Consider the following 26,754-nt stretch of genomic DNA (forward strand, 5'->3'; position numbering starts at 1 on the left):
GCTATTAGGCATTTACACATTCTTCCAGCCTTAGAAAGAGATGCAGCAACTCAGAGGCAGTGGTTGCACAAAGAGCTACAGAAGCAGCCAAGGTAAGGGCAGACTTGTTTCATCCTGGTGCAGTATCACCGATCCCCTCCTCACCTGCAGAGCTCTGTACCTGCCTGAGAGGTTGGAGTGAGGTGGGGGTGAGGCTCTTCTCCCAAGTAACACATGATGGGACAAGAGGAAAACAGCCTCAATCATGCAGGGGAGGTTTAGATTGGACATAAGAAAGATTTTCTTCCCCAAATGGATTGTTAAGCTGTGGAGAGGCTTTCCAGGGAGTGGTGGAATCACCACGCCTGGAGGGGTACAGAAGATGAGCAGGTGTGGTTCTGAGGGAAATGGTTTAGTGGTGAGCTGTCAGTGCTGGGTTAAAGGTTGGTCTTGATCTAAAAAGCCTCTTCCAGCCACAATGATTCTGTGATTCTCTGCTCTGAGTACTGAGCAGTGGGACAGGATGCAGCACCCTGGGGCATCACCCTGCCACAGCAGGTGTATGCTCTCTGGGGACATGCCCATGAATAAAAATGGAAGCAAAAAGAAAAGTTTCCTAAAGCTTTGGAAATCCAGAGGGGTTTTCAGAATGAAATGAAATATCTGCAGCAGCTCTGAGCTCACTCAATTCAAATCTGAGCTACTGCTTGATGAAGAAGGAAAATGGCTCATGGAGGCAGGACACAGAAAAGGCTGCTAGGTATTTAGAAAACATTTTTGCTTTCAAATGACAACAAATTCTCCTAGAGAAGGAGCTGCAGCATTGTGCCCTGGGACAGCTGAGCATTTTGGCATCTCTCTAACACACAGAGCCAACCAACAGGCTGAAAATAGAAGGGCTTAACGCTGCTGAGCTGGAGACAAAATGAAACCCTCTTTTGAACGGCTTAGAAAGAAAACTTGAGCAGTTCCAATAAAGCAGAGAGAGCAGAAATGCAATTCCAGTTGTGTTTCCCAGTGAAAAACAAGCCCTGGGAAAACACATCCAGCACGCTCCAGCACAGTGCAGTAACAACTCGGGAGACAAATGCACCCTGCCTGCAGCATGCAGCAATTGGAAGTACCTTGCACCAGACATCTTGAAGCAGAGTTTATCTCCAGCTCCTGCTTGTTTTGAGAACCCTTTGAAGTCATGAAATCAATTAGTAACACTGTTTTACACAGCAGTGTAAAAATACTCCTGCCATTTATTCTGGGAGCGATCTCTGCATATACAATTGCTTTGCATTTTCTCTTTGTTAAGCTTCAAGAGAAAAAAAAAACCAAAACAAAACAGAAGAATGTTTTCTGTCCCCAAAATGAGGTTTGTTTTTGTCTGGGCTGTCATCTCTCTACTGGAAAGCCTGACCTCAATTTCCCTGGCACTAGCAGGACCTGAATATAGGTCTCCCATCTCCGGATCACTGGGCTGTAACGCACAGAGGGGACTCCAGCTCCCACAGCTCCCCCTGTTTATAATCTGAATGCAGTAATTAATTGGGTAAGGCAGTGGAGGGACAGAAGAAATGTCCTTCCCTGGGCAGGAATTCTTGGTCAGAACCAGGGTGTTTGGGAGAAAGGGCTTGGGGCATTCTCTGGCCAGAACAAAGGACGAGAGAACGCTGCTACAAGAAGCTGAGGAAACAGGCAACAATCATTTAAAATCCTACCAGCATAAAAATACTACAAAGCACCCACAGTCATTTGCCTGGAGAGTACAACCCACGTTCCCCACAACAAAGGAAATGTTTACAGAGGAATGGGAAGGCTCCTCAGTGACTCCTCCTGAGGTCCAGAGGTGGTTTCCATACATGCTCTCTTACTCTTCTTCCCCTCCAGACTAACCTGCAGACTGACTCCCCTCTTCTGCTCTGCTGCTGATGGACCAAAGCCATGCAGCAGGTTTTCCCCCACCAGGAGCTGGCACGAGCCCAGGATGAGTCTAGCTATAGCTCACTTTCATCATATTTATTAAGCCAGCACTGAAGTCAACCTAATTAAAAGCTCTGCTCTTGGCTTTCCAGCAGTGGGGTCCAGCTGTCGCACTAATGATACCACACAGCACAACTGCATCGGAAATTATTGGCAGATATAGATGAAATAAGCCTTTAAACACTTCCTATGCTCCCTCCTTCCATCCACACACATGCTCTGTCACCAGCCTCATGCAGAAGACAAAGCCATGAAGCTGGTGAACCAGAAACCCAGCTGGATGTCACTGCCTCTCCCCATGCACGTGCCAGGCTCGCCGCTTGCCCCCATGCCTTACCCCTCTTGAATGGAACCCTGCTGGTTTAGCTGGGAGGGACCAACAAGCAACTCTGCTTTAACTCACCATAACCCCTCAGGAAGGGACTCACGCTCTCTGTCTGCAGCCACAGGTAGGTAAGCCATGGGATAACTGTTACTCAAGTGGCTTACAAGGTACAAAACATCTCGAGAGAACTCCTAAGCTATGCTCTTAGGAGTACTGATTCAGAATCATAGAATTGTTAAGGTTGGAAGGGAACTCAGGGATCATCTACTTCCAACCCCCCTGCATGGGCAGGGACACCTCACACCACAGCAGGTTGCTCACAGCCACATCCAGCCTGGCTGCAAACACCTCCAGGCATGAGGCTTCCACCACCTCCCTGGGCAACCTGTGTCAGGCTCTCACCACCCTCATGGGGAACAACTTCTTCCTGGCATCCAATCTGAATCTCCCCATTTCTAGTTTTGCTCCATCCCCCCCAGTCCTATCCCTCCCTGACACCCTCAAAAGTCCCTCCCCAGCTTTCTTGTAGCCCCCTGCAGATACTGGAAGGCCACAATTAGGTCTCCTTGGAGCCTTCTCTTCTCCAGACTGAACAGCCCCAACTCCCTCAGTCTGTGCGCACAGCAGAGCAGCTCCTCTGCTCATCCTCATGGCCCTTCTCTGGACACCTTCCAGCACCTCCAAATCCTTCCTGTAATAGAGGCCCCAGAACTGGACACAGTGCTCCAGGTGGGGTCTCAGCAGAGTGGAGCAGAGGGGCAGAATCACCTGCCTCGCCCTGCTGGCTCTGCTTCTCTTGATGCAGCCCAGGATTTCTTCTAAGGACTTCCAGAACAACGAATGCTTTCTGTCGCCCTCCTGCTCCTGTTGGAATTTCTTCTGCATTACACACTTCTTCCTTTCCTCCCATCAATTACCCTCTTGTATAACCTCACTTTGCATCACTTGGGGTGCTGAACACAGCCCTGTTAGTCTGCGGTAAGTTCCATCCCATGGACAAATCTAATTTGCAAATGAAAATGTTTTCCTAGAATCACAGAAGGGTTTGGGTTGGAAGGGAGCTCCAAAGGTCATCTAGTCCAATCTCCAGTAAACAGGGGCATCCTCAACTAGGTCAGGTTGCCCAGAGCTCTGTGGAGCCTCTCTGCCATCCAATGGCCTTCAAGACAGTTCACACTGACTGTGAAAAGAGAGATTCATTTTCCTACTTTTCTCCAGAAATACCTGAAAGAAAGGAGGGGGAGATGGATGGAGGGCAAAAAGAATGACATGTGCCATGGAAGCACACGTGTAATCAAGGGTCTGGAGATGCTCTGCTGCAGTAATTGAAAGCACACTCCCATTCTGTTTAGCATATGGCTGCTTTTGTTCTCTCAGCACTTGTTTTGTAATCATTAGATTACAGAAGGTTAGGAAAAGGAAAGAAGATGGAGAATGAATAACTGTGTTTGCTCCAATGAAGAGGGAGCAGCAACAGCAGAAAAGAAGTATGAGGATGTCTCTGTGTTTCATTCCTGTGTTGTGGCATCAGTTTATTGAGCATCTTTCTAGCTTCTTATAAACTCCTGTAATAAATCATGGTCTTAAAGAGCATTCCTTAATGCATATTTCTCAGAAATGCATTAGGTGGCTCCAGCCGTTTGCAAGACTCATTTGTCACTTTCCTGAAGGTCAAAATCAAAGCTGGACAGACTTTGTAATGCACACACACATCAGCCTTGACACTGCTCTTTGCCCACTGCCATACACAGTCACTACTGGAGTGGAAACCGAAGGTTTAGAACGCAGCCTGGCAATGCCACACATCTCTCCAAAGGAAACACAAGAGAGTTTCAGTCTGCTGAGAGTAAAATTACCTTCATGCAACGTGGCCAGGTGATCAAGGTGACTTGACTTGGGGATGGGAAAAAGACAGAGCATAATGGGGAGTTGAGTCTGGAATTGTTGAGCTGTCATCTGACAGCCCAAACCAAGCTCTTCTGGGCTAATAGAGGGCTTTGGACCACCTCATATTCCATAGCACAGAGAGCACAGAACAGGGATAAAAGAACTGAAACACAATATTCCCTCTTTAAAGGTTATTTTCCCAGTACACAGCAATCTTGGTGGATGTGTATTATACACACATTCACACACGGGCCCCTGTTCCCCCTGTAAAGCTAATATGAATATTTCTATTGTTCTAAGGGCTTTTGGCTCTCCTTTTGTTTCAGGTGACCATAAATCTCTTTGAAAAATAAGGTTCTGTTAACGTCACAGTCAGCAGCACTTAGCCAGGCACCAGCACTTCAATGCCTCCCTTTTCTACTTGTCTGGCTCAGTAACGATCCTGCAGAACGATTTCGATTCAAGATGCAGAAAGGTCTTTCTAGAAAGCTCCTCTTTCCTTCAGTATCTGTCAAGTGTTATGGGCAGATCCTTCAATACTTCCAGGAGGCAGAGGGTTTTCCCTCCCGGGATGGGTAACGTCGAGCATGCACAAACTAATCGTCCAGAAAACATTTTAATAGCATCACTTCCTCGCCTGTGCTTGCACAGGCACCTCCCTGCAGCTTCATCTTCCTCAGGGACCCGTCCCGCCCATTACACGCTCGTTACCTGTGTCTTCCGAGGGCAGCGGGGGTTTTGTCTCTTGTTCTGCTGCGTCTCCTACCACCGCCGCTGCTGCTGCCGCCGCTACTGCTTCGGGGGGCGGCTGTGGAGGTGAAGGTGGTGCCTTCACCGGGGTGGTGGACTCCGGGGTCTCGAATGCTTCTTCAGAGTCAGAGCTCCTGGTGAAAAGCAAATGAGAAACTAGTGAGCCCAGTGAAGGTTCGCGTTTGCAGGTCCCCCCTGGGAACACAGGGCTTTCTGAGCTGATGGCACAGACCTCAGCTACCAGCCACCTCTGCGATTCCTGAAGGAGATCTTACTGTGAAGTATGGTTTCCAGAGCAGAATACCCTGGCTGCAGTCTCCTCCACAGAAAAGTATTCATGCCACTTGAGATTTCCTTGTGTTGCAAAAAGTGAACACACACTTGGAAACAAGTCCTGCCTGCAAAGCCTGCTCTCCAGTGTGAAAGTTGGCCCAACACAGACGCCACGACTGATGCCTCCGTGGTAGTCCCTAAAACTCTCCTTGGTGTGAGTGTATCTAAACCAGCTGAAAAGCAAGCCAAACCAACATGAAGATGATCTACTAAAGACATTTCACAGCTTCTGGGAAAAAAAAAAAGAAGAAGAAAAGAAAATCCATCTAAACTAGCATCAAATGTATGCATGGTCTCCTACAGGTAAGAAAGAAGACACAGAGACACCTGAGGTGCAGCAAATCCTCAGACACCCCGCTCTCAGGGCAAAAAACAAAACTATCTTTAGCAGGATATGAGCCTAACTCTTCTCAAGAGTAAGTGGATGGCTTTGGCACAGAAGGTAAGGACACCTCTGAAATACATGCAGTCCTGGTGTTAGCAGTAATCCTTTCCTAGCACTGTGTGCTCAGAGAGGCACAAAATCCAGAGGGACCAGGATGGTTTGGTGCCATCCCAGCAAGGAAACAGCACCCAAAGTGAAGCCATTCAAACGAAACACAGGCTTGAAGGACAGCAACAGTACAAAACATTGAGTGGAGATCCAAACCACTCAAGAGCACACCATGTGCTCTAGCAGCAGTACAGCCTTAGGCAACTGTCCTTCTACATCTGAAGCTATAGTTCTTATTTGTCCTGAGACCAACCTGAGGCCAAATTGTACCTTTTAAACATTTCTACTGGAAGCGCTTTCTCTTGAGCACAGGGAACGCAGCCAGCACGGTCTCATGTCCAACATGCACTGAACCTTCAGTGCACTTTCAATAAGCACTTCTGGTGGCCAGAAGCACTAACAAAGTGCATGGAGTGTGACAGATTCCTAAAGGCCAGGCCTGATTCGCCTCTTTGCCCAGTGATTCTGGGCATGGCTGTAGTCTCCACTGCCCACAGCGCTCCGCACCCCACACGCCACTGCAACAGGGACAAAATTTGCCATGAAATTAAAAGCCATTAAAACCCCCAAAGCCACCCTGGACCAAAGACTCTTCTCATTTGGTCTGAGTTAACAGGTAACTGTGAGCTGCAGATTCTGTTTGCTTTCTTAAAGCTCACGATTAGTTCAAGCGGCTCGATGTCAGGGAGGTACAAGCACAGGATTTGCATTCAATTAGATTTGCCTAATTCCATCTCAGCACGAAGCCTTCGGTGAGCTGGGGAAGAAAAGACCCTGGTGTCACCCCTGACAGCTTCAGGAGCACAGAGTACCCAGTTCTCCCCAGCTGCCCCTGCAGAAGCCCAGGGAGAGCTCACATCTCCTCACACATCATCAAGGTGCATGCCCCAGCCCAGTGCCGAGCCCTGCCTCATTACCTCTTCTCATGTGTAAAGCTGAAGGACTTCTACTGGCTAACAGCTTTGGATCTGTTTGGTTTTTTTCCTTCCCAAACTTATGTCACTGCCTGGGGAACTGCTCAAAAATAGTCAGTTACATCTACTGCTGCAGCCCCTCAAAGTTAAGTCCTCTGTGTCATTGCTTTAAACCACACTCATTCATCAGGCCACAGACAGATCAGAAGAGGCAGGTTGCAGCATTCTCCATCACAACCCTCCAAAGCTGGACCAGTTTTTAACTTCAAACTAATTCAAGCTTCAGAACAGCTGCAAACAAAAGAGCTTCTGTAAATAAAGCTGCACAATAGGTATTCAGCAAAACACTTTCTCCTCCTTCCACAGAGCTGCTTCAGGAGACTTGTAAGCTGAAGAATCAAAAGGAAACGGAGCTGTGTGGTATTTTCCCAGTACAGAAACGTTTCATGTGTCATAACAATGAGCCTAGAAAGTTAGCATCTAAACAAAGAGAACAACAGGTAATTCATCTCTCTCAGCTTTTCACACCATTCTTCCTTGTTCCAGACTTGGTTAATGTTTTACTCTCCATCTTCAACTCCCAGTGTTGCTCTGGAATGCTGAAACAATAATGTTCAGGCTCCCTTCTCTTCCAAACTGTCTGTTCAGCACATGTAACAGATACAGTAAATACACAGATACATACAACCAAAAGGAAATTAAGCCTCTACCTTCATGTCCACTCGTAACTGCTTTGCTAAGCTGGTTGATGGAGCAGTTCTGTGTCCTCCTGTACTGAATTGATGGCAAGACTCTGTGCATGTTCATCTCCTTTTAAATGAGCTACCTCTGTTTTCTTGGTGTCTTGCTTGGACAGGGTGGACATAAGCATCTGAAGCACAGAGAAATGTTTGTTCTTTTTTGGCTCATTGTATCAGCCCTGGAGAACAACCTCCTGAGTCCATGGACAGACAGTTGTGTGGTGCCTGAGCTCCAGCGTAAGGCTTTGCCTTGCTAATATTTAACTATTCCCAAAGGATCCTGATGCAATGCTCCAGATTTTCAGCTGCACCCCTCCAGAAGCAGCAGCATAATCAAGTGAGAACTGTCTTAACCCTAACCCAGACGCTTCTGGGTTTGTTGTGGGGACTGATGTGGCTGGCAAAACACAATGTTTGACAAAGAAACCTGGAGGAAGGCTCAATACCAGAGAAATGTTCTTTGTCATAGCCTGGGACCTGGGAGCAAGCATAAGCCTGGAGGCACACCCCAGGACTGTGCTCCAAGGTGTGCATTACACCTATCCTGGAAAGATTAAACCCTGTGTCCAGCTTTGCTCAGTGAAAACAGGGATGGGCTCTCTTGCACAGGACAGTTTGGTTTGTTACGGCCGCAGTCCTACTTTCGAACTGCAAGATTTTCCCAGAACAACAGGATTTCCTGCCAGAAGGAAATGACATATTTCAGCCAGCTCTATTCAGAATGCCTTTTCTCTGAGACCTACAGAGAATACACAGAACAAAGCAAAGCAATGCTGCTGGAAGGTCGGTGGTGCAAACCAGATTGCCAGCTTGCGATACGCCGTGAGAATCGGCACCGGTTCAAAGCCAGCTCCGGCTGGGGGGCAAAGTCTCACGAAAGGAAGAGCCCTTGGGTCGTCTACAGGCTTCTGCTGAAGCTCCAACCAAGGATGAAGCAGAAGGAGATGGGACATGTGGGTTTTACAAACAGAATTCACCTGTTGGCTCCAGCTCGAGAGGCTGTGGAGATGGGGTGGTGCAAATGCAGGCTCAGAGTGTGCAGGACTAGTTTTCAGGTGAGTGATGAAAGTAAAAGCTGCAGGGAAGAACAGACATTCATGCATCTCCACAGCCACCTTGGGTCATTAGGAGGAGCTTGCTTTTATAACATTTTATCTTTCCAGCTGTATCCTTTGGGGTTTGTCCATAACAGGCTAGAAAAAAAGTATAAACTGTAGTAGCTAGGCAATGATTAGGGGATGGTAATAGAGCACAAATACTCTCAGTCCATCTCTGCCGTCTCCCTTTCTCAAGTGACAGCCAGTAAACAGTAAATGTAACACACAGAAGGGGTGGAGAAGCAGGGGAGAGCAGAGACATGCAGGAATCATGCTAGAACAACACAGATCTGGCATCACTGCTTCAGCTTGTGGGGCAGGAGCACTCCCGCTCCATCTGCAGGCTTTGAGGTTTTGCCCAGCCAGTTACATAAATCTCTGGAGGAAATGCTGAAGGCAGTCATTAGAGATGACTCTTCTGCACCTTTGGCCCAGCAGAAATCCAGTTACCTTTTTTGTTGTTGTTGTAAACCACAGATGCTTATAATTATAAATCCTCCCTGGTTTCAGCATGAAAAATGCCCCTTTTGTCACTGGAGCTGGCAAGCACTCAGTGAGCAGGAATGAGCCTCCCCCTTCCACTGCCTCTCCCCACCGCTTGCTCTCTTCAGGCACAACAGCCTCTGAAGCGAGGTCATCCCCCTTGTCACTTGGAAACTTGATTCACTACAAAGTAGTCTGCAACAGAGCTGTGGCCTTCAGCCACGCTGGGAACCCTTCCATCTGACTCAGGTTCCTCTAATGTTTACACTACAGCAGCATAAACCAACACAAGTGTGCACTCTGGTTCTGTTTCACAGGGATGAAAGGGATGGCTGAGACATGAAAGAAACTGAAAAGCAGGGCTCTCACACAAGAGCTGAGGTCAGCAGCAGCACTTGTATGGAGGAGAGCAGATCTGGAACTGGTGTGTGCTCCACAGGCTTTCGTGGAGTCACTTCACTTAAAGCCCAATCTATAGAGAGTTCTTATTTAGTGTGTGGCCTGCTTCAGGGAAAAACCAACACCCCTAACTACCTGCTGGAGCACTGATCCATGGGTCTGCAAGGTGCACAGCCTGCAGAGCAACGAGCATGTGGTCACTTGAGGTTCTGAAGGCAGAGGCTGGAGTTGCATCACGGAAAAGTGCTGTCTGTGCTGGGAGTGGGGAGGGGAGGCTGGAGCCACAGGAGCTGCAGGCTGCCAGCTGGGGTTGTGGAACCACAGGTAACAACATCAAGACCAGTTTCAGGGGGGGATCTTCTCAACCAGAGCTAAGGTGAACAGCCTCTGTCTACTCACATTTAAACCTGTGTATTTTCTTCCAACCTCTGCACTCAGTAAAAAGGATGTGACATTTGCTTCATTAGTGAAACATGATCCAGATCCATTCCCTAGTGCTTGTCAGGGATATCACTGACGCCCACCTAGCACTCCACAAACTCACCCTTCTCACTGGAACTCAAAGCACTCTCTCTGCTGATTGTTTTGTCTCTGTGTGCCTTTGTTTTATTAACATCAGACAGGGAGTGGCGATGTCATTCTCACGGTGTGTTTGGAAATAGGAGGAAAGAAGTCAGGTCATCTCACAACACACAGCAACAAACCCAAACTGAGCTCCGCTGCCACCCAAGAGAGAAACAAAAGCACGGACTTCAAAGCTTTATGGAGAGCTGTTGTTTACAGCTTGCCCTCCAGTGCCAGTACGGGGGATGTGGAGAAGCTAAGGACTGTCTCAGACGATGAGCAGCTCCTACCTGATCAATTTTAACTGGCAATACCTTCTAGAGGTCCCTTACAAGCCCTACTCATTCTGTGTGGTCCTGAAAGTCTGCTCCTGAGATACAGCTGTACTCCCTGAGGGGCAGGAGAGAGAAATTGGTATTTTTCCTTTCCCCAACCCTCATCTCACCTTTAGATCCACACTTTCTTTGCAGCTGGCTGGAGCTGCAATTCCAGAGGCAAAGGGCTGCCCAACTACATCTACAACCTCTAGGCCACCTAAGAGCCACGCCAGAGGTATCTGCAGTTCTGTTTCCCTGGGCCTTAGCCCTCAAACGACAAATAAGAAGGTAAAAGGCACATGCTCCTCCTACCAGAAGGCCATCATGCAATGCTTAGCTTCCACACTGAGATTTTATGCAGCAGAGGTACTCGCAGGGCTCTGACAGAGAGGGAACCCAAAGCCATGCGATGGAAGGGCACAAACGAGCAAGCGCTGCAGTGCTGATACACAAGCACTACCTGTGGCAACACCTGAAGGCAATGCACAGATTCCAAGCCAATAAAACAAAGATACAAAGACACAAAACAATTAGTGGATAGAGCTTTTTACCAGTGAGGAAGATGGGTGTGAGTGCTAGCTGGCCCTCCAAAGCATCTGTAGCTGTTATGATAAATGCAAGGGATGAGTCTCATGTGAGTATTTACTGCACAATCTATCATACACTGTGAGAGGAATCTAAATCAGGGGTAAAAAAGACTCCAAACAACTTCCTGCAATGTTCAGTGTAGGCCTGAAGACGAATTTTGCTTTTAATTCTCATAAATCCCATTGGGGGATGAGCTGGAAATAAAAAGGAGGAGTAAGTTCTGTAGCCTGGCCTCCATCCATCATTTCCAGAGATGATAAAACCTGCATGAATAATTCAGCACTGGTTTACTGGTGAGGTCAGAAACACAGATGCAGGACTAGCTCCATACTTCTGAGGTCAGTCTGGTTTACACCGTACTGAGGTACAGAAACTGCACTGGCAGGAGCCATACAGGCTGAAAGCTTTGAAAAGACACTCAGTGAGTCTAAGCTGCAGAGCCTCTGAAGCCAGAGAGGAAAGGCACTCAGAGACACACATTAATTGCACTGTAAACAGCCTGATGAAGCCTTTTTCACATTTCCTACTGCCATTTGCAGTGAGTAAACTGCTCTTCCCATGCAATTCTCAAAATGCCCACACCAATATCCAGTCAACAACAAGAAGACAATCACAGAAACATCCAGGCTGGAAAAGACCCTGGGGATCCCCAAGTCCAACTGTTAACCCTACTCCACAAGCTTCAGACTGAGGCAGGATGCTTCAGAAATGTATTTCCCCAGAGAGAGACCAAGCCTCCTCTCAGCTCTGCCACTGAATAGCTGCACATACACGGTCTTAGTCAGTTTACTTCTGCACCCACCTCAGGTTTGCCTTACCCACTCAAGCTGGGATCTCTCAAGGGCATCAACAGCTTCTTGCTGTGGACCTCTGCAGAGCCCAGAGGGAAGGAAAAGACTGCTTGGTACACATTATTTTTGATTATTTTCCTTCTGTTTACTCAAATTCATTAAGTGACAAGCTCTTACTCAGTGGAATCACTCCTGCTGCAGGTAGTAGAGAGACACAGGCTTTCCCTCTTTTTTAGTTTTCCATCAGACTCTTACAGATCAAACTCTGAACCATAATTCACAAACCACCAAGAGAACTCAAATGGCAATTCCTTTCCTGGAGACCAAGTTAACAGTTTAGGCCAGCAGCCCTTAGCTGACCCAAGGGCCTCCTCACAAGGACCAAGAATATTCTATAGCTGCAGTAAAAAGTCCTTTTTTCCATCTCAGCACTGGGTTAGGAGAATATAAAAAGATGTGTCAGTTTTGTATGCCATCATTTTTGCCATTTGACAATAATTAGCTGCTTCTAAGATGATGACTGTTAGCTTATGTCACTGGTCACCCACATGCTCTGAATATGAAACATCCCTACAGACTTCACATTTTAATGTTAAATGTGTACAGCAAGAGAGAGGAAGCCCAGCTGCAGTGGTAAGATCCATCTGGTATTTGGCTACTCAACAGGCATATCTGGTGTCCGAATCAGCTGACCTGTCAAACCTGGCATCCCAGGATCTGCTCAACCCATGGTGCAAAAACCCAACACAAACACCAATACTGACAGGCATAAACCTCACAAACATTATTTCCCTTCTCTCTCATAAAATACACCACTGAAACAACAGAACTCCTCAAAAGAATTGCACAGTGCAAAGGCAGAGCAAGACCAGCAAACTTGCCTAGCCTACTAAAGCTCAAGGGTGGGTGACTTTTCAGGGGCCACTGAAAACCATTTACCTTGCTGCCAGTCCCCCATGGGGAAGCTCTCAATGCTGGATCTGATGCTCAGATTGAGTCAGGAGCTGAGGGAGGTACAAACATGTCACTTACATGGCTCCATTTACAAGACAGATCCTCTAGGGATACATTTCTGACCATTAACTATTAATGGACTTCTCTCACACTGTTGTAAGGGCATTCAGTGACAAGATCATCTACCCTGTGATTAAATAAATTCACAACAAACCTACACTGTGAGAAGACAGACTGCAAAATGGGTCACAAGAAGAGGATACTTAGAGGGAAACAGTCAGATCACCAGCCTTGTCTTCAGCTCACATCCTGCTCCTGCTGGCATGATACCTCTGCCCCACTGCAATGTCACTATTGATTCACATGCAAAAGGTGAGAATCAAGTCATAGAATTGTCAGGGCTGGAAGGGACCTCAAGTATCATCTACTTCCAACCCCCCTGCCATGGGCAGGGACACCTCACACAGCAGGCTGCTCACAGCCACATCCAGCCTGGCTGCAAACACCTCCAGGCATGAGGCTTCCACCACCTCCCTGGGCAACCTGTGCCAGGCTCTCACCACCCTCATGAGGAACAACTTCTTCCTCACATCCAGTCTCAATCTCCCCATTTCTAGTTTTGCTCCATCCCCCCCAGTCCTATCACTCCCTGACACCCTCAAAAGTCCCTCCCCAGCTTTCTTGTAGCCCCCTGCAGATACTGGGAGGCCACAATGAGGTCTCCTCAGAGCCTTCCAAATAAAATAAAGCAATGTTCTGTACCCCTCCAGGCAGCCACAAGAAACCCTGAGTGCACTGCTTGGTCCCTGAGCCCCTCCTCAGGAAAATGCCAAATACCCCAGGCTGCAGCAGAAGCCAGGGGGAATTCACAGCTGCCCAGCCCCGAGTTTGTACTAAGCCAGCACATCCCCTTCGAGGGGAACACTTCTGTCTGCTACCTGACACGTACAGAATGTGTGTCCCACACACAGCAGTTACACCTTGTGCCACCCCCTGCCTGGCGACGTCGCTGCCACACTGGATAGGTTTCTGACTGGCAAAGTCTGAGCACTGAAACAAAACTGTAATTCCATCACACATTAGCTCAGCTTCCACAATAACCCTGCAGGATAATTTTAGTCTTACTTTGTAGCACTCATCATGCTGGCCTATATAGGTCTGCTCTCTTTATTTTTACTTTCAAGCAGACTGGCTCAGTGAAAAAGAGGCACAACTCCAGCTCCTTTCATCTCAGCAGTTCAACATCATTTTATAGCAGAGATCCCTGAACTGAAATGCAGATCATTTCCTTAGCATCCTCATTCTTTATCCTGCTGTCTGATGCATTAAAACCCTAATGAAACCAATATTGTCAGACAGAAAAACAGACAGTAATTTGTTTTGGAAGGCTTGTTGAAAGAACAGAGGCAATCAAGAGCTGAGAGGTTTAGAGAGCAATTACGTTTTACGTTCATGGGTTTCAGCCATAGTAATGCTGCACAAAATCAGCTGCCCAACGACAGGGCAGGATGAATGCCACGTGTTCATTTTATGGCCTGAGCCCTCCCAGGCAGCAGGAGCCTCCTCTGCACTTCTCACTTAAGAACCAAGCTTTTATCAAATGAATCCCCTTCCACTGAAACGACAAAGACCTACTTCGGCACAACGCAATTACACAAGAGCTCGTTCTTGACACTGACATGTGCAGAAAGCAGGGCAGGCACTCCTCTCCAGAGAAGGATTTTAATAGCACTGTGGCATAAATATTCCTACAAGGCCCAGGGAAAACATGGCTCCCCAGAAAAACAATCACTGTTCCAAGGAAGGTGATACTTCCTGGCCTGTAAGTGCTGTGTCGTGACAGGCACAAGGTTTAATTTAGGGACACAAGGGAGGAAGGTTGTCCTGCATCATGTGCACAAGCAGCCAGGGCTGTTCCCTTGCTTTCTGCAGCTTTCTGCTTCTGCTCCACACCATAAGCCCAAAGGTGTAATCTTCTCTGCTGCCCCAGCACACCTCAGACAGGTTCAGGTGAAGTGTTGATGATTTACACCAGTGCAAATTTGGTGTGAAAGGGTAAACAGGGCTCAGTTACATACTGCTGCTGGCACAACCCCACCGAGCAACTTCTCTGCTCTTCCAGCAACATTCAGCCTCCAGCATTAAGAAGTTGGACAGCTTGGTGTCTGAGCTGAGACTCGGGAATCTGGATGTTCTCTTTTCACACAGGTGAGACAGAAGAAATCAAATATGATGATGTCCCCCTTCAGAACATGACATGGTGCTTCAGCAATGGAAGCCAGTACTTGTGCTAGCCAAACCACGCAGAGCAATGTGGAAAGCTGTCTCCCAGAAGAGACTGCAAAAGGAAACTTAGGAATCCCTGAAACATTAATCACTTGCTACAAAAAGGCCGATTTTTCCTCACAGGATGGTTACAATTAGACAGCAGGATTCGAACTGCACCAGGGGAGGATTAGAAGGGCATAATCACCTTTGAAATGATGTTGATTTGGGGGGGGGTTAGCCTATTGTATTGGAAATAACCTTCCTACCACACCTCACACGGCAAGAAGGAATTATTCTTTCCTGCTATTTCTGCTTGTTTGTTCAGGGATTTTGAGAGCATTTTGTGCAGAGGCCAAATTCACCCCCAACCAACAAAAGCCATTTCCTGCTTCCACACAACCAAACAGAAATGTCTCAAGCTGTGGGAAGCCACATCTGAAGGGAAGGAGACTGAGGGGTCTAATATGGCATGCTTACAGCAGCACTTCAAACCACTTAAGTCATTTTTCTTACTGATTAGCAAGAAGTTCCCCCTCCTGCTTTAAAGCATGTTAAAATTTTCCTTTTCATTGCTTTTCCTGAGATCTACCAGCATACATTTTTCAATATCACTGACACAAATGAATAATGAGTTGAGCTGCCATCCCTTCTGGCCAGCCTGCTTTCCCTTTGGCTGGCTTCAGTCTATAGAGGAAAACAGAAACAGGACTTGGAACTGAAAACATTCTTGTTTGTGTTTTAATCCCTATGCTCTTGCCAGGTAGCTGCTTTATTCCCAGAGGAACAACAGGAAAATGCCATTTAATTAAAGGCACTCATCTCCAGATGTCACACAGCAAATACACTAATGTGTCCCTAACCAGAGGCTGCTAAACATTCAAACACAGAAATCTCTGAAGAGATGCAAAGAAACAATAAAGATGCAGGATACCCCAACACACAAGGTAGGAAATACCTACCCAGATCTAGTTATAACCAGTTCATACACCACAATCCCACTCGGTGCTGTCCTTTGTTTGCTCTGAATGGTTAGGGATTGCTATTTGAATCAGGAGTTTAAGTACTGACTGCCCATGGCAACTGTCTTTCCTCTGCCTTTAGTACCGAGCTCTAAAGTTCTAATCCAGGTAACGACATCACGCTAACTATCTCCTTAGAAAGCAGCCAGCTGCCCATGCTCACTGCTCTCCAGCATCATGCAATGGCTTCAAGGGAAAACAATCAATAATTCATTGGAAGCCAGAGGTTTGAAATTGCTTTGTTTATTGGAACTACCTTTTAAATGCAACAAGGCTTCCCAGAGCCCCATCTGCGCTCTGCTCAAATGCGGGAGCCAGGGAAGTGCAAAGATGAACACATGACACCTGTAAGCCCTGGGGATCAGCTTATCTTCAGCTGCGAAAATAGGGGGATGTGGGAAGCACTCGGTGTGCCTGCAGTGCTTACGGTCCTTCGGAAGGGAGATAAGGAATACACGGAGGGTGGAGAAGGGAGGTGGCACGTCCCTTTGCTGAAAGAGAAGGAGGGGATGAAAGAGTCCCTCTGCCCCACCTGCTCCATGCTCTGCCCATTTCACCCTGCACAGAGCTCCACACACATCCTCACTGGCACTCCGTCCTCGCTCAACGCCTGAAGCAGCTGCATGGATAGAAACACGGCCAGCAGGCAACCGAAGCTAAGGACAAAACCCATCTGAACCGCTTAACAAAACCCCATTCTCTGACTGGGCTGTAACAATTTAATCTCCTGACTCGGGGGTGGGTGCGAGCCTTCTGCTGCCGCTCCAGCCGGGTGCGGCTCTGGAGCTGTCTCGTTGACTCGAGCAGCGCTGCAGCTTTACCTCTCCCACGGGCACTGTGCCGCTCCAGCTCTCGGCACAACGCAGCCGAACTGTCCCTTTCGGTAGGTGCTGCGTGAACGCCCAGCTCGGGGAAGTGCCGACTCAGCACAAAATAAAGAGGCAAGCCCCGTCGTGCGGTGGCACCTCACCAGCTGGCACCCAGCGGTACTGCCCACAGCTCTGCTAGGTGAGGACAGCTGCTAACCCTTCCCTTCCAGGGCTCCCTCTTTGCAAGGGGACGGTCCTGCACTAGGGAAGTTAAACAAAGAGATTCAAATTCTTTGCTCATCCTCCCCCTCCGTTAGCAGCCAAACCCTTTTCACAGCACTGGTCTCGTTTCTAATGAGAGCAATGAACTGTTATTAAGAAGACAAATAAACGAGGATTTCTGTGCCAGAGAAAGCCAACACTCAAGAGCAGGAGCTTATCTGATTCTAACCACTGTTTGGTTTCAGATGCAATCTGCTCCACGTTTAGCCCTAGAAAGAAGCTTCTTTTGTTTAGAAAAGATCTCGTGAATGTGAACATAATTCCAGGGGTGCTGCTCAGCCAAAACCAAAGCAATGGAAGGCTCCAGATTTTCCTGAAGTTTACTTTTCATCTCGACATCACCAATGGCCCCAGTTCTTCCTCTGAGAAGCAAGAGGCTGCCCAAGCCCCCCTTCGTCTCCTCAACCAGTCCCCATCACAGGGGGAGAGGAGCTGTAGCAAACTACTGTGGGGAAACAACAAACACAATTAGCAGAGCTCCACAATTACCCTGAGGTCCGTCTCAGGGATGTCTGCAGTTGCTCAAACCAAGTTCATTCCACATGCTCTGTGTTTAGACAGTCCATGTTACAAACTCCACTACTGTTTCTAGAGCTAAGGAGGAATCTTACTATCTTGTCTACTACCACCATCAGTGAAGGCTCTCAGGTCAAACTGTACCATGAAGGAAGCCTCTGAAACCTCAGACTGTGGTAGGAAGATGAAAGTAATTGCTTTTGTTTCCCCATTAGGGTGGCTCTCTGGTGCTATCAGGAGTACAGCACGCAATAGCCACAGCCAGCTACTAAATTCAGAGGGTTGCTTCAGAGTACTCAAGAATCAGAAGGGAAATAATACTCCCCTTCCCCCCCCCAGTAAAATTCAACGTGTTTGTTTCCTACAGCAAACACACCCATTGTCTCAGAGAAAAGGCAAACTGCCTTGGCATTCTAGCTACAGCTAAAACTCTACCTTTTGCCTGCCTACCTGCACTGAAGAAGTCTGTTACATAGCTGATCCCTACCAGAGCATCAGAGATGGGTAAGAAAATGCCACCTAGAACATGAGCACATACAAAAGCCCTCTCTAAGTGTAAGATGGTGTTTATAGGAGACAGAACCGCTTTTCTGTGTGCTATGAGGATGTTAGAGATCCACTCAGAGCACCCAGGCTACTACCTGAAGACACACAGGGCTGAAGAGCACTCTGAAACGGAACAAGCAGCTCCTCTGGCTGCTGGGCCAAGGGTAGCAAAGCAGCAGAAGCAGACAGGGAAGCAGTTCTGAGTACGAGTGGCAGGCACAGCACATGCACTGGAACACCCTCTCATTCATGGTTTTACTGCCCCACACCAGTTTGTATTTGCCAGTTTGCCTGTGTGCCACAACACAGAGCAGAGGGCAGCAGCTCCGCTCTGCGTGGCACGGGGCACACCGTTCAACCCAGAGAGCCTTTTAATACACAGACATTTGCCCGATGTGTGGCATGCCCTGCTCAGAAGAGACTGAGTGATTCTGGGCTGTTTCATTTTGTTCTCAAGTCTAAACATGACCTGCCTACTTCTAGTGACAGAGGCAGCAGCTGATGCCATAACCTCCCCTATCAAAGGAAGGGCTCTCATTGACTTCAGAAACAAGATTCTTCTGACTCAAATATTTGAGAGGGTGGAATAAAAGACCAGGGAGCTTGACAGAAAATTAGCTTCTTACTTCTGGCCCATCTTCTCTTAAGTAAAATAAGCAGGCCTCTTCCAGCCCATCACTCTGTTTAGCAGACAAATCTGGTAGCCAGAGTGTGCTTTACTTATTGATGGGGATGCTTAATGGTGACTGTCAAGAAGGGGAAGAAGAAAACAAATTAATGTAGAACACTGACAACAGGCAGAGCTATCTCTGGAGGGATTTACTCAGACTAAAAACCCATTCAGTAGCAGTAGCCTCCCCTCCTCCCAGGACCCAGTATCTCACTCTTCCATGTACACTGTCAGAAGATTTTCCTATGCATCAGCACAGAAAGCGGTGCAAATCTCTTCCCAGGCTGATTCTTTTGCAAACTTTTAAGAACCATACCAGTGGATTCCTTAAAGTTTGGGAGAGAGAAAAAAATGACAATGAGGCAGCAAGGGCTGCATCATTACTTTTTTGCTGTGTGTGTACAGAAAACTTGCAGGGATGTATACAAATATATATGCATATTTACGTACACACACAGAGCACAGCTGCTCACAGCTCTTGTGCACCAGGCTGAGGCAAGCCACTCTGAATTGTTCTGAGTCCTTCCATCAACCAACAAACAAAAAGGAAGACCATGCAGCAGAAGAGAGACTGCAAAGCAACCCACAAGGGCACCAACATCTTGGCCTGCTACCAACCATCAGTAACGTGCCATTTCTTTCTTGGAGCACGAGCCAGCTCCCACTGAAGTCAGTGGGCATTTCACCACCAGCTTCAGTGGGAGCTGGCTCAGCCTGCAGTCATTTTCCCCTTGGATTGGCAAAGGATGAAAATGTTTGAGACGCAGCACGAGGAGCTCCTGATGGGAGGAAATAACACACCAGCAGCAGCCCTTTGGCTGATCAAGAAATGGGCAGTGAAGGTAAATCCTGCCCAGCTGCTGCACGGACAGCAGCCATAATGCTCCACAAAAGGAAGGTGTGGTTCTTGCTGAGGAGAAAGGAACCCTTTCCATCTGAGAAAAATAAAACCTAAGAGCTACCAGTAGTTAAGAACCTACCAACATGGCAAGCCTACCAGCACTTCCATCTTTCCAACACTTAAGAGGCCTTCCCAGGAGACAGAAATACATTGCCACTAAGAAGAAAACCACTGACTATAGCACTTGGTAAGCTGAATTCTGATCACATCCTCATGAGGACAAAACTGGTGTCTTGGTGTAGCACCACCAGCGCACTCAAGGATACCATGAGACAATCACAGATGGAGGAGCTGTCTGTACACACACCTGGACATATTCCTGCACATCATCCTACTGGCATTTGCTCTTATTTCAACCAAGTCCATTCCTATTATCTGGTTGACATGTGCCTTTGATTTAGCTCAGTCTGTGACCACCAGGGTGCCTGCTGCAATGTGCGCAGCACATGACAGAGCTTACCGTGTCGATAGGGAGGTCTGAAACACACCACTTTTATCTGCACTTAACTTTTATTGTCATGGGCTTCCCCTGGGCTTTTCCTTTTTCATCGTTCAAAACTGACCTTTTTTTCCTTCTGCTGCTTTAAATAAAAGGACAATTGTCTACTGCTAGTGACTAGGTCACTAACAATCCCCAACGAACAACAGAGTGCCCCAGGCTGTCAGCAGCAGTACTGATTTTATCACAAATACTTTTATCCTGGCTGAAATAAATTTACATTCAAATTGGGGATTTGGCACACACATGTAAAAAGAGCATTATTTGATTATGGATACACTCTCAAATCTTGACCTCGACCCCTTCTCAGCATTGATTCCATCATCCATTTCTTTCTATGCCTTTCCCCGGTGCTTGCCGAGTGTGGAAGTCCACCATAGGACACCTTGGAGGCACTCCTACACCAGCAGCTGCTTAAGGAATTTGTTTGTCTCTGTACTTTTTTGATGCTAATGTAAATCTACTTCAGTAATGATTTTTGCTTAACACCCCTCTAATCTAATGAACTCGGGGAACCCAAACGCGGCCCTGCTTTCCCTTTGTTAAGAAGCTGTCTCCATCAGCCACTTGGCCTCTGCTGGTGGCTAAAATGATGACTTCAGGGATGCTGTAACTGCATGGGCAGTTACCCAACTTGCCTGGGACGAGGCCAGATGTTGTTGCCTCTGAACTATCACTGCCATTAAGAAATTTGCCTCTTTGTGCAATGTCAGTTAAATGCAGCCTCATTTTGAAAGCCTTGGTAAAAGCTACAGCGATTAAAGTCAAAATCTCAGACCAGAACTGACTGCCATGACATCCTGTAAGGGTTCTTGTTTTCAGATAACAGGCTCAGTACTTCCTCAAGGATAAAGAAACACCTCCATCCTTACCTCATTTTAAGGAGTATTTAGCTGGAGTGGAGAAAATGACACACTCTCTTAGTAACACAAGAGCAGAAGATTAGTAATGCCTTTCACAAACTCTTCCCAAGGACATCAGCGGTTACTGAATGGTGCCTGTGCCAAATGTGTATCTGTGCATTATGTCAGGCCTTAACAGATCCCCACAGGAATGATGAACTGCAGGTGATGAGTATGTGTGTACACACGAAGGGAGTCACTGAAGGAGATCATCACATCATTTGCTCATGTGCCCCCCAAATCCGTACACATATAGACACCTTGCTCAATAGGTTCTTCAATAAAATGAGGTCTTAAGAGGCTGTGAACACTGTAGGTAAAAAACTACTGATCCCTGCTTTAGGTCCACCTCTTCCATTGCCTGGTCCTTGGATCACTGTTAAAACCAACAGGAGTTTGTCCAGGTGAAAATGTAATTTAGAGCACTTTAAAGAGAATGAGGCACCGGTTCCTCCCACAGTGCTGGCAAAAGAGATGCTGTATATAGCAATGTTGCTACCATGTAAGATAGACCTATACAGAAAAAGAGCCTCAACTGGTGAAGCTGTACACCAAAGGAACAAAGGCTGCAGAAATGCTGTTAGGCCTGTGACTTACAAATAAAACAAGACAGTACCAAGCAAAGCTATCTGCTGATACACTGGGATGTGACAATAGGGACCATATACCTACTGCTAAGGCCTGTTCTAGAGGTGAAACTATCAGTTACTGCTCTATCATTCCCCAGTGATTGTGAAGCACTTACCTCAAACACATAAAGGATGTCTCAACTATAATAATCAGATCTACCTTAATAAGCAGACATTACATTAAAAACCAGTCTGAGAGAGACCGATGAGGCCCATTTATAGATCAGCCCCGCAGGATAAATACCCCAAACTCACTAAAACCCAGCATCAGAAATGAACTCAGTAGATAAATGTGGTTTATGTAAGTGAAATGACAGCAGGAGACAAGGCAATTCTTCTAAAAGCCATCCAGAGGGAAGGTCCAGACTCCAGCATGCCAGCCTAGCAGCCTGGGGGGGAGGATCAGGGAGAAGGGACTGCTGGCTAAGTGAACTGATGAATGCTCAACCAAGAGATGGCAAAATCCCAGTTACAAATGGGAAATGACTCTGCTGTTTCTGCATGCACACACATTGGTGCACCTCTGAACACGATTCAACCACCTGAGAAAAGTGACCACTTGCTCTCAGCAAGCATTAATTGTCTGCCTTGTCCTCCCTCCCTCCCTCCCCTCAGCGAATCTTTCAGAGTTGGCCTTCAGGGAGAAGGGATCTAAGCACACCTTGCTTAGGATTCATCAGAAGATGTAACACCATGATGGAGATGATGCTGACAAGGGTGATGTGACCTGAAAAAACGGTTATCTGTCTAGAGAGAGACAAAAACAAGCCCTGGGAAAAAACCCACCCCACAAGAGTGAAATGCAGCTCCAGGCTGTGCATCTCAACTGGAACACACAGAGGTGGTGGGTTTGGGAGGTGGGGGTGGGGAGGTGGGAAGGGGGTGGTTTTTTGTTTGCTGGAAAACAGTCATGGTGCTTGATTGATTATGCATCCAAAAGATAAAAAGACAAAACATATGGCACACAGCTATCGCTCCACACAGCTCCTGCTCCAGACAAATGAATGGAGCTGGTCAGCCCAAGCGAGGTGCCTGCCTGCCTGCCCACGAGGGAAGCCTTCCACGGCACAACTCACAATATTCGGCCAACCCCGGACGCAATTAGCACGAAACAAAGGCCTGAGACACAAAGTCAGCTCCTCCACGCAGCGCCCAGGTGAAGCGCAGCCAGGCTGCAGGGCCCAGCGGCACGCAGAGAAGGGGAGAGCAAAGGGAATCCACTTACATGGCCTCTGACGGCTCCCGGTGCAGGCTACCTGTCTGCGCCTGCTGCAGGGACTGCGACCCTCCCATCCTCAGCGTGCCCTCGGCTGCAGGCTAGGTGCGAGCAGGGCCAGCTTCCTCCGCAATTCCACCAGCGAGGAGCCCTCCGAGCTCTGCCGGTGCAGAGGCTGTGATGCTGCACTGCAGATGGGAACAGCTGCTTGCATCAGTGGCAGCCCAAGCACAAACACTTCAGCAGCAGCAGCTTCTCTTCTCTGAACTCTTGCCAGTTAATTTTGTTAATCTTTTTCCCCCGGTCCAGATGAACACTGTTTATAAAATCAAATCAAATCCCAGCCGGTGTGTCAGGCTAATCATCTGCTGAACATCAGCGGTCCAGGCAGCTACGGTGCAGGCGCCTCTACCACAGGACTATTGGCTATTGAGACTGGCTTCAAGGGGGGCGGGGGGGGGGGGGAGAAAAGAGAAAAAAAAAAAGGGGGGGGGGGGAAGGAAGAAGAAAAGCAGACCCTCCCTTTAAGCACACATTGTCAGCTACTGTGGCTCCCTAAGGACCTCCAGGCAGGACCATTATATATTGTGTTGACTCAGCTGATTTGAAATGCAAATCCACGTGAGCACTGGATGCCCCGCATACATTTCCCTCTAGGAAGAGGCACGTCGTGCCTGTCGGGATGATTGCAGGCAGGGTTCATAAGCAGAACGGCTGCTTTGGCCGCTTCTTTTTTCCCCCACTTCATTTATACAAATGAGCTCATCCCTCTTGCAAAAAAAATAATGGACTCTTCCATGAGGAACGTAGGGAGAATATCATCAGCAGCCAAGGTAAACAAGCCAATGTGGGAGCAGGCAGACCCTGCTCGGCACAGCTCTATCCAACGGAGCGCAGCACTTAACCGTTTTGCTTCTGCCCGCACAGACACAGGCCCCCTGGCTGCCCGATGGGGTGCAGAGCCGTGGGGATGTGCAGCGGTTAACGCTGCTGCGATGGGTACCCAGGAGCTTTAAGCCCGGAGAGCGCCGGCCCAAGCAAACAGCGTTCCCTGCAAACACACCGCTCCTTTCTCGGCGCCGGGAATTCACCTGCAGAAGCAGCTGGAAGGGCTGGGCAGCACCCCTCGCCACATCGCCACCTTTAGCAAATGCCAGGTGCTCCACGGGCAAGTTGTGTTTCACATCACCAAAGGAGCAAGAAGAAAGCCTATCAGCTGCACTGCTGTCTGCACCAGGAATTAAACTCCAGGGAGACAAATGGCTTCGAGCTATGTAACAACTCTGGATACCCGACACGGCAGAGGTCAAAAGGATCTGATACATCTAAGAGAAATATTAAGACATAACCAGCTTCCAAGCACAACTTGCACATTCCAGTGGAGGCCTCTCCAGGCTCACACCTTAAACAGCTTCTGCTTTGGAGTTTTGTTTGGGTTTTCCTTTCCTTTTCTTTTCCCCCCTTTTCTCTGCTTGCCAAAGGGAAACCCATCAGGATTTGCTTACTGCACAGAAAGCAGGGCTGCTGTATACCTGTGCAAGGTTCTGGCTCTCTGGGGGCACCCACCACAAATTGTCCTTGGGGTAAGTAGGAACAGAAATGCTTGGTGAACACAAAGCACACTTCCAGAGACTGCCTCAAATTAAACTCCATTCTATGAACAGCATCAAAAGTGCCTTTTTTTTTACCCACTCCCCCTTTTTTTGCTCCCACCCCCTTTTTTTTGTCTTATTTCAGCTGAGAGGAGAGGCTGGTGAGCCAGCACTTTGCTTAGCCACAAACTAAGTCACAGTTGTGGTGTTGTCTTGTTTCTGGTAAAAGTCAAAGCCTCATTTCTAGGCTCTCCTCGCTCAGCACTGGCCTCAAGTCACCTAGAGGTGCAGCAGCACTGCCTCACACAGGGACTGAGCTTCATCATTTCCAGCACCCAGCTGGGTGTCTGAGCCTAGGATAACCCCCAAGCTCTGCAGCAGAGCCCAGCCCTGATCTGCCCTTGTCAAAGTGGGGGCAGCTCATCACACTTTCTGTATTTGGCAGGTGCCAGGGGAAGGATCTTACTATCTGGGCAGCATGACCTACCCAAACGGCCACTTCAGTCATCACTGGACAAGAGATGAAGGACCAGACTCATCCCAGGCACCATCACAACTCTACAACTCTCAGAGCTGAAAACACAGGACAGGGCCACTTGACAGTGTGTCCAGCAGATCCAGGGAGGTTCTCCTCCCCTTCCACTCTGCCCTGGTGAGACCTCATCTTGAGTACTGCATTCAAGTTTGGGCTCCCCAGTTCAAGAGGGACTGGGATCTGCTGGAGAGGGTCTAGCAGAGGGCTGCAAGGATGATTAGGGGACTGGAGCACTGCCTGGTGAGGAGAGGCTGAGGGACCTGGGGCTGGTTAGCCTGGAGAAGAGAAGACTTGGAGGGGATTTAATAAATGTTTATCAATATCTGAGGGCTGGGGGTCACTTTTACATGTGGTAGCTCCGCTCCACTGCAGAGGAAGAACCTTCTGAATATCCTAAGAGCTCTCTGCTGAATTTCATTTGTTGCAGAGAAAAGGAAGGCACTGAGGAGAAAGAAAATTGTTTCCTAGGAAGGAAACTATATATTGAACAAGCAAAGCCCTGGCAGGTACCTGGAAGCCAACAGGGAGAGCACAGGCACTGTTTGTCCTGCCAGGGAGAAACCAGAAATGTTGTGGTGTCTGCCTCACAAGCATAAACACACTTGAAAAGCACATCTCAGCCCTCTCAGGTTTCACCTCTGCATCTGTTAAATAAAGGCCCAAGAAAAACCAGACTTGGACTGCCTCCTCTTCTGAGGCAGCATGGGCCTTTCAGGAGCTGTGTAGTGGGGAAAGTTTCTATCCCGTTCCCCAGCCCTGTCAAGCAGCAGACATTTGAGTTGCACTAGAAACAGCAGGCCTTGGCTGATGTGCACTGGCAGTTTCAGCAGGATCAAGGGCTTCAGCCTTTCAAGCCCAGCTGTGCCCCTGGTTTCTTTGCACTGTCTGTATTAGAAGGGAGCTCTGGTCTCTCATGACAGTGTCCCAGACAAGAAACGGATTAGAACAGACCAGGTTGGAAAAGACCTTTGAGACCATCAAGTCCAACCTCTCCCCAACACCATCTAATCAACTAAACCACAGCACCAAGTGCCTCATCCAGGCTCTTCCTAAACACCTCCAGGGATGGTGACTCCACCACCTCCCTGGGCAGCACATTCCAAGGGCCAATCTCTCTTTCAGTGAACAACTTCTTCCTAACATCCAGCCTAAGCCTCCCCTGGCCACCTTCTCACCTCCCTCCCACCCCAGTTCATGTACACAGGTCAGAGGTTCACCACAAGGAGAGCTGGCCACCTCTGTGCTGCTCCTGCTTGTAAATGGGACAGGATTTAGCTCTTCCCTTTGACAAATAACCACCCAAACAGCTCAACTGCAGCCACGTGAACTGGAGCACTGGGAAAACAAGAATATGGCCTGCAACACTAGTGGGACCTTGATGGATGCAGTTCTGCCAGGCTAGGGTCAACACTTAGCTGACTGGCCAGAAGAGAGCTGCTTGGAGCCTTGGGAAAATGTTTCAGATGAAAAATGAAGGAGCTCAGCTCACTACACCCAAAGGCACCAGCACAAAGTTACATGGAGCCCTCAACACAGGAAGGACATGGTCCTGATGGAGTGAGTCCAGAGGAGGCCACCAGAATGATCAGAGGGTTGGAGCACCTCTGCTACAAGGACAGGCTGAGGGAGCTGGGGCATTCAGCCTGGAGAAGAGAAGGCTCCAGGGAGACCTAATAGCAGCCTTCAATTCTTGAAGGGGGCTACAAGAAGGCTGCAGAGGGACTGCTTACAAAGGCCTGCAGTGATAGGGTGAGGGACAATGGCTTTAAGCTGGAGAAGGGCAGA

General features: G+C 48.2%; 1 protein-coding gene across 7 annotated transcripts in view; it reads right to left on the reverse strand.

Annotated features, from left to right (window-relative positions):
- Nucleotides 1–26,754, reverse strand: part of TACC2 (transforming acidic coiled-coil containing protein 2) — a 111,722-nt gene that overhangs the window by 44,057 nt on the left and 40,911 nt on the right. For all 7 annotated transcript variants that reach the window (XM_054163871.1, XM_054163870.1, XM_054163869.1 and 4 more), the window contains exon 4: nt 4,874–5,046. In XM_054163871.1, the coding sequence (XP_054019846.1) occupies nt 4,874–5,046 (173 nt within the window). The remainder of the gene's footprint in view (nt 1–4,873; nt 5,047–26,754) is intronic.

This window comes from Dryobates pubescens, chromosome 8 (assembly GCF_014839835.1).
Source record: "Dryobates pubescens isolate bDryPub1 chromosome 8, bDryPub1.pri, whole genome shotgun sequence".
NCBI lineage: Eukaryota > Metazoa > Chordata > Aves > Piciformes > Picidae > Dryobates > Dryobates pubescens.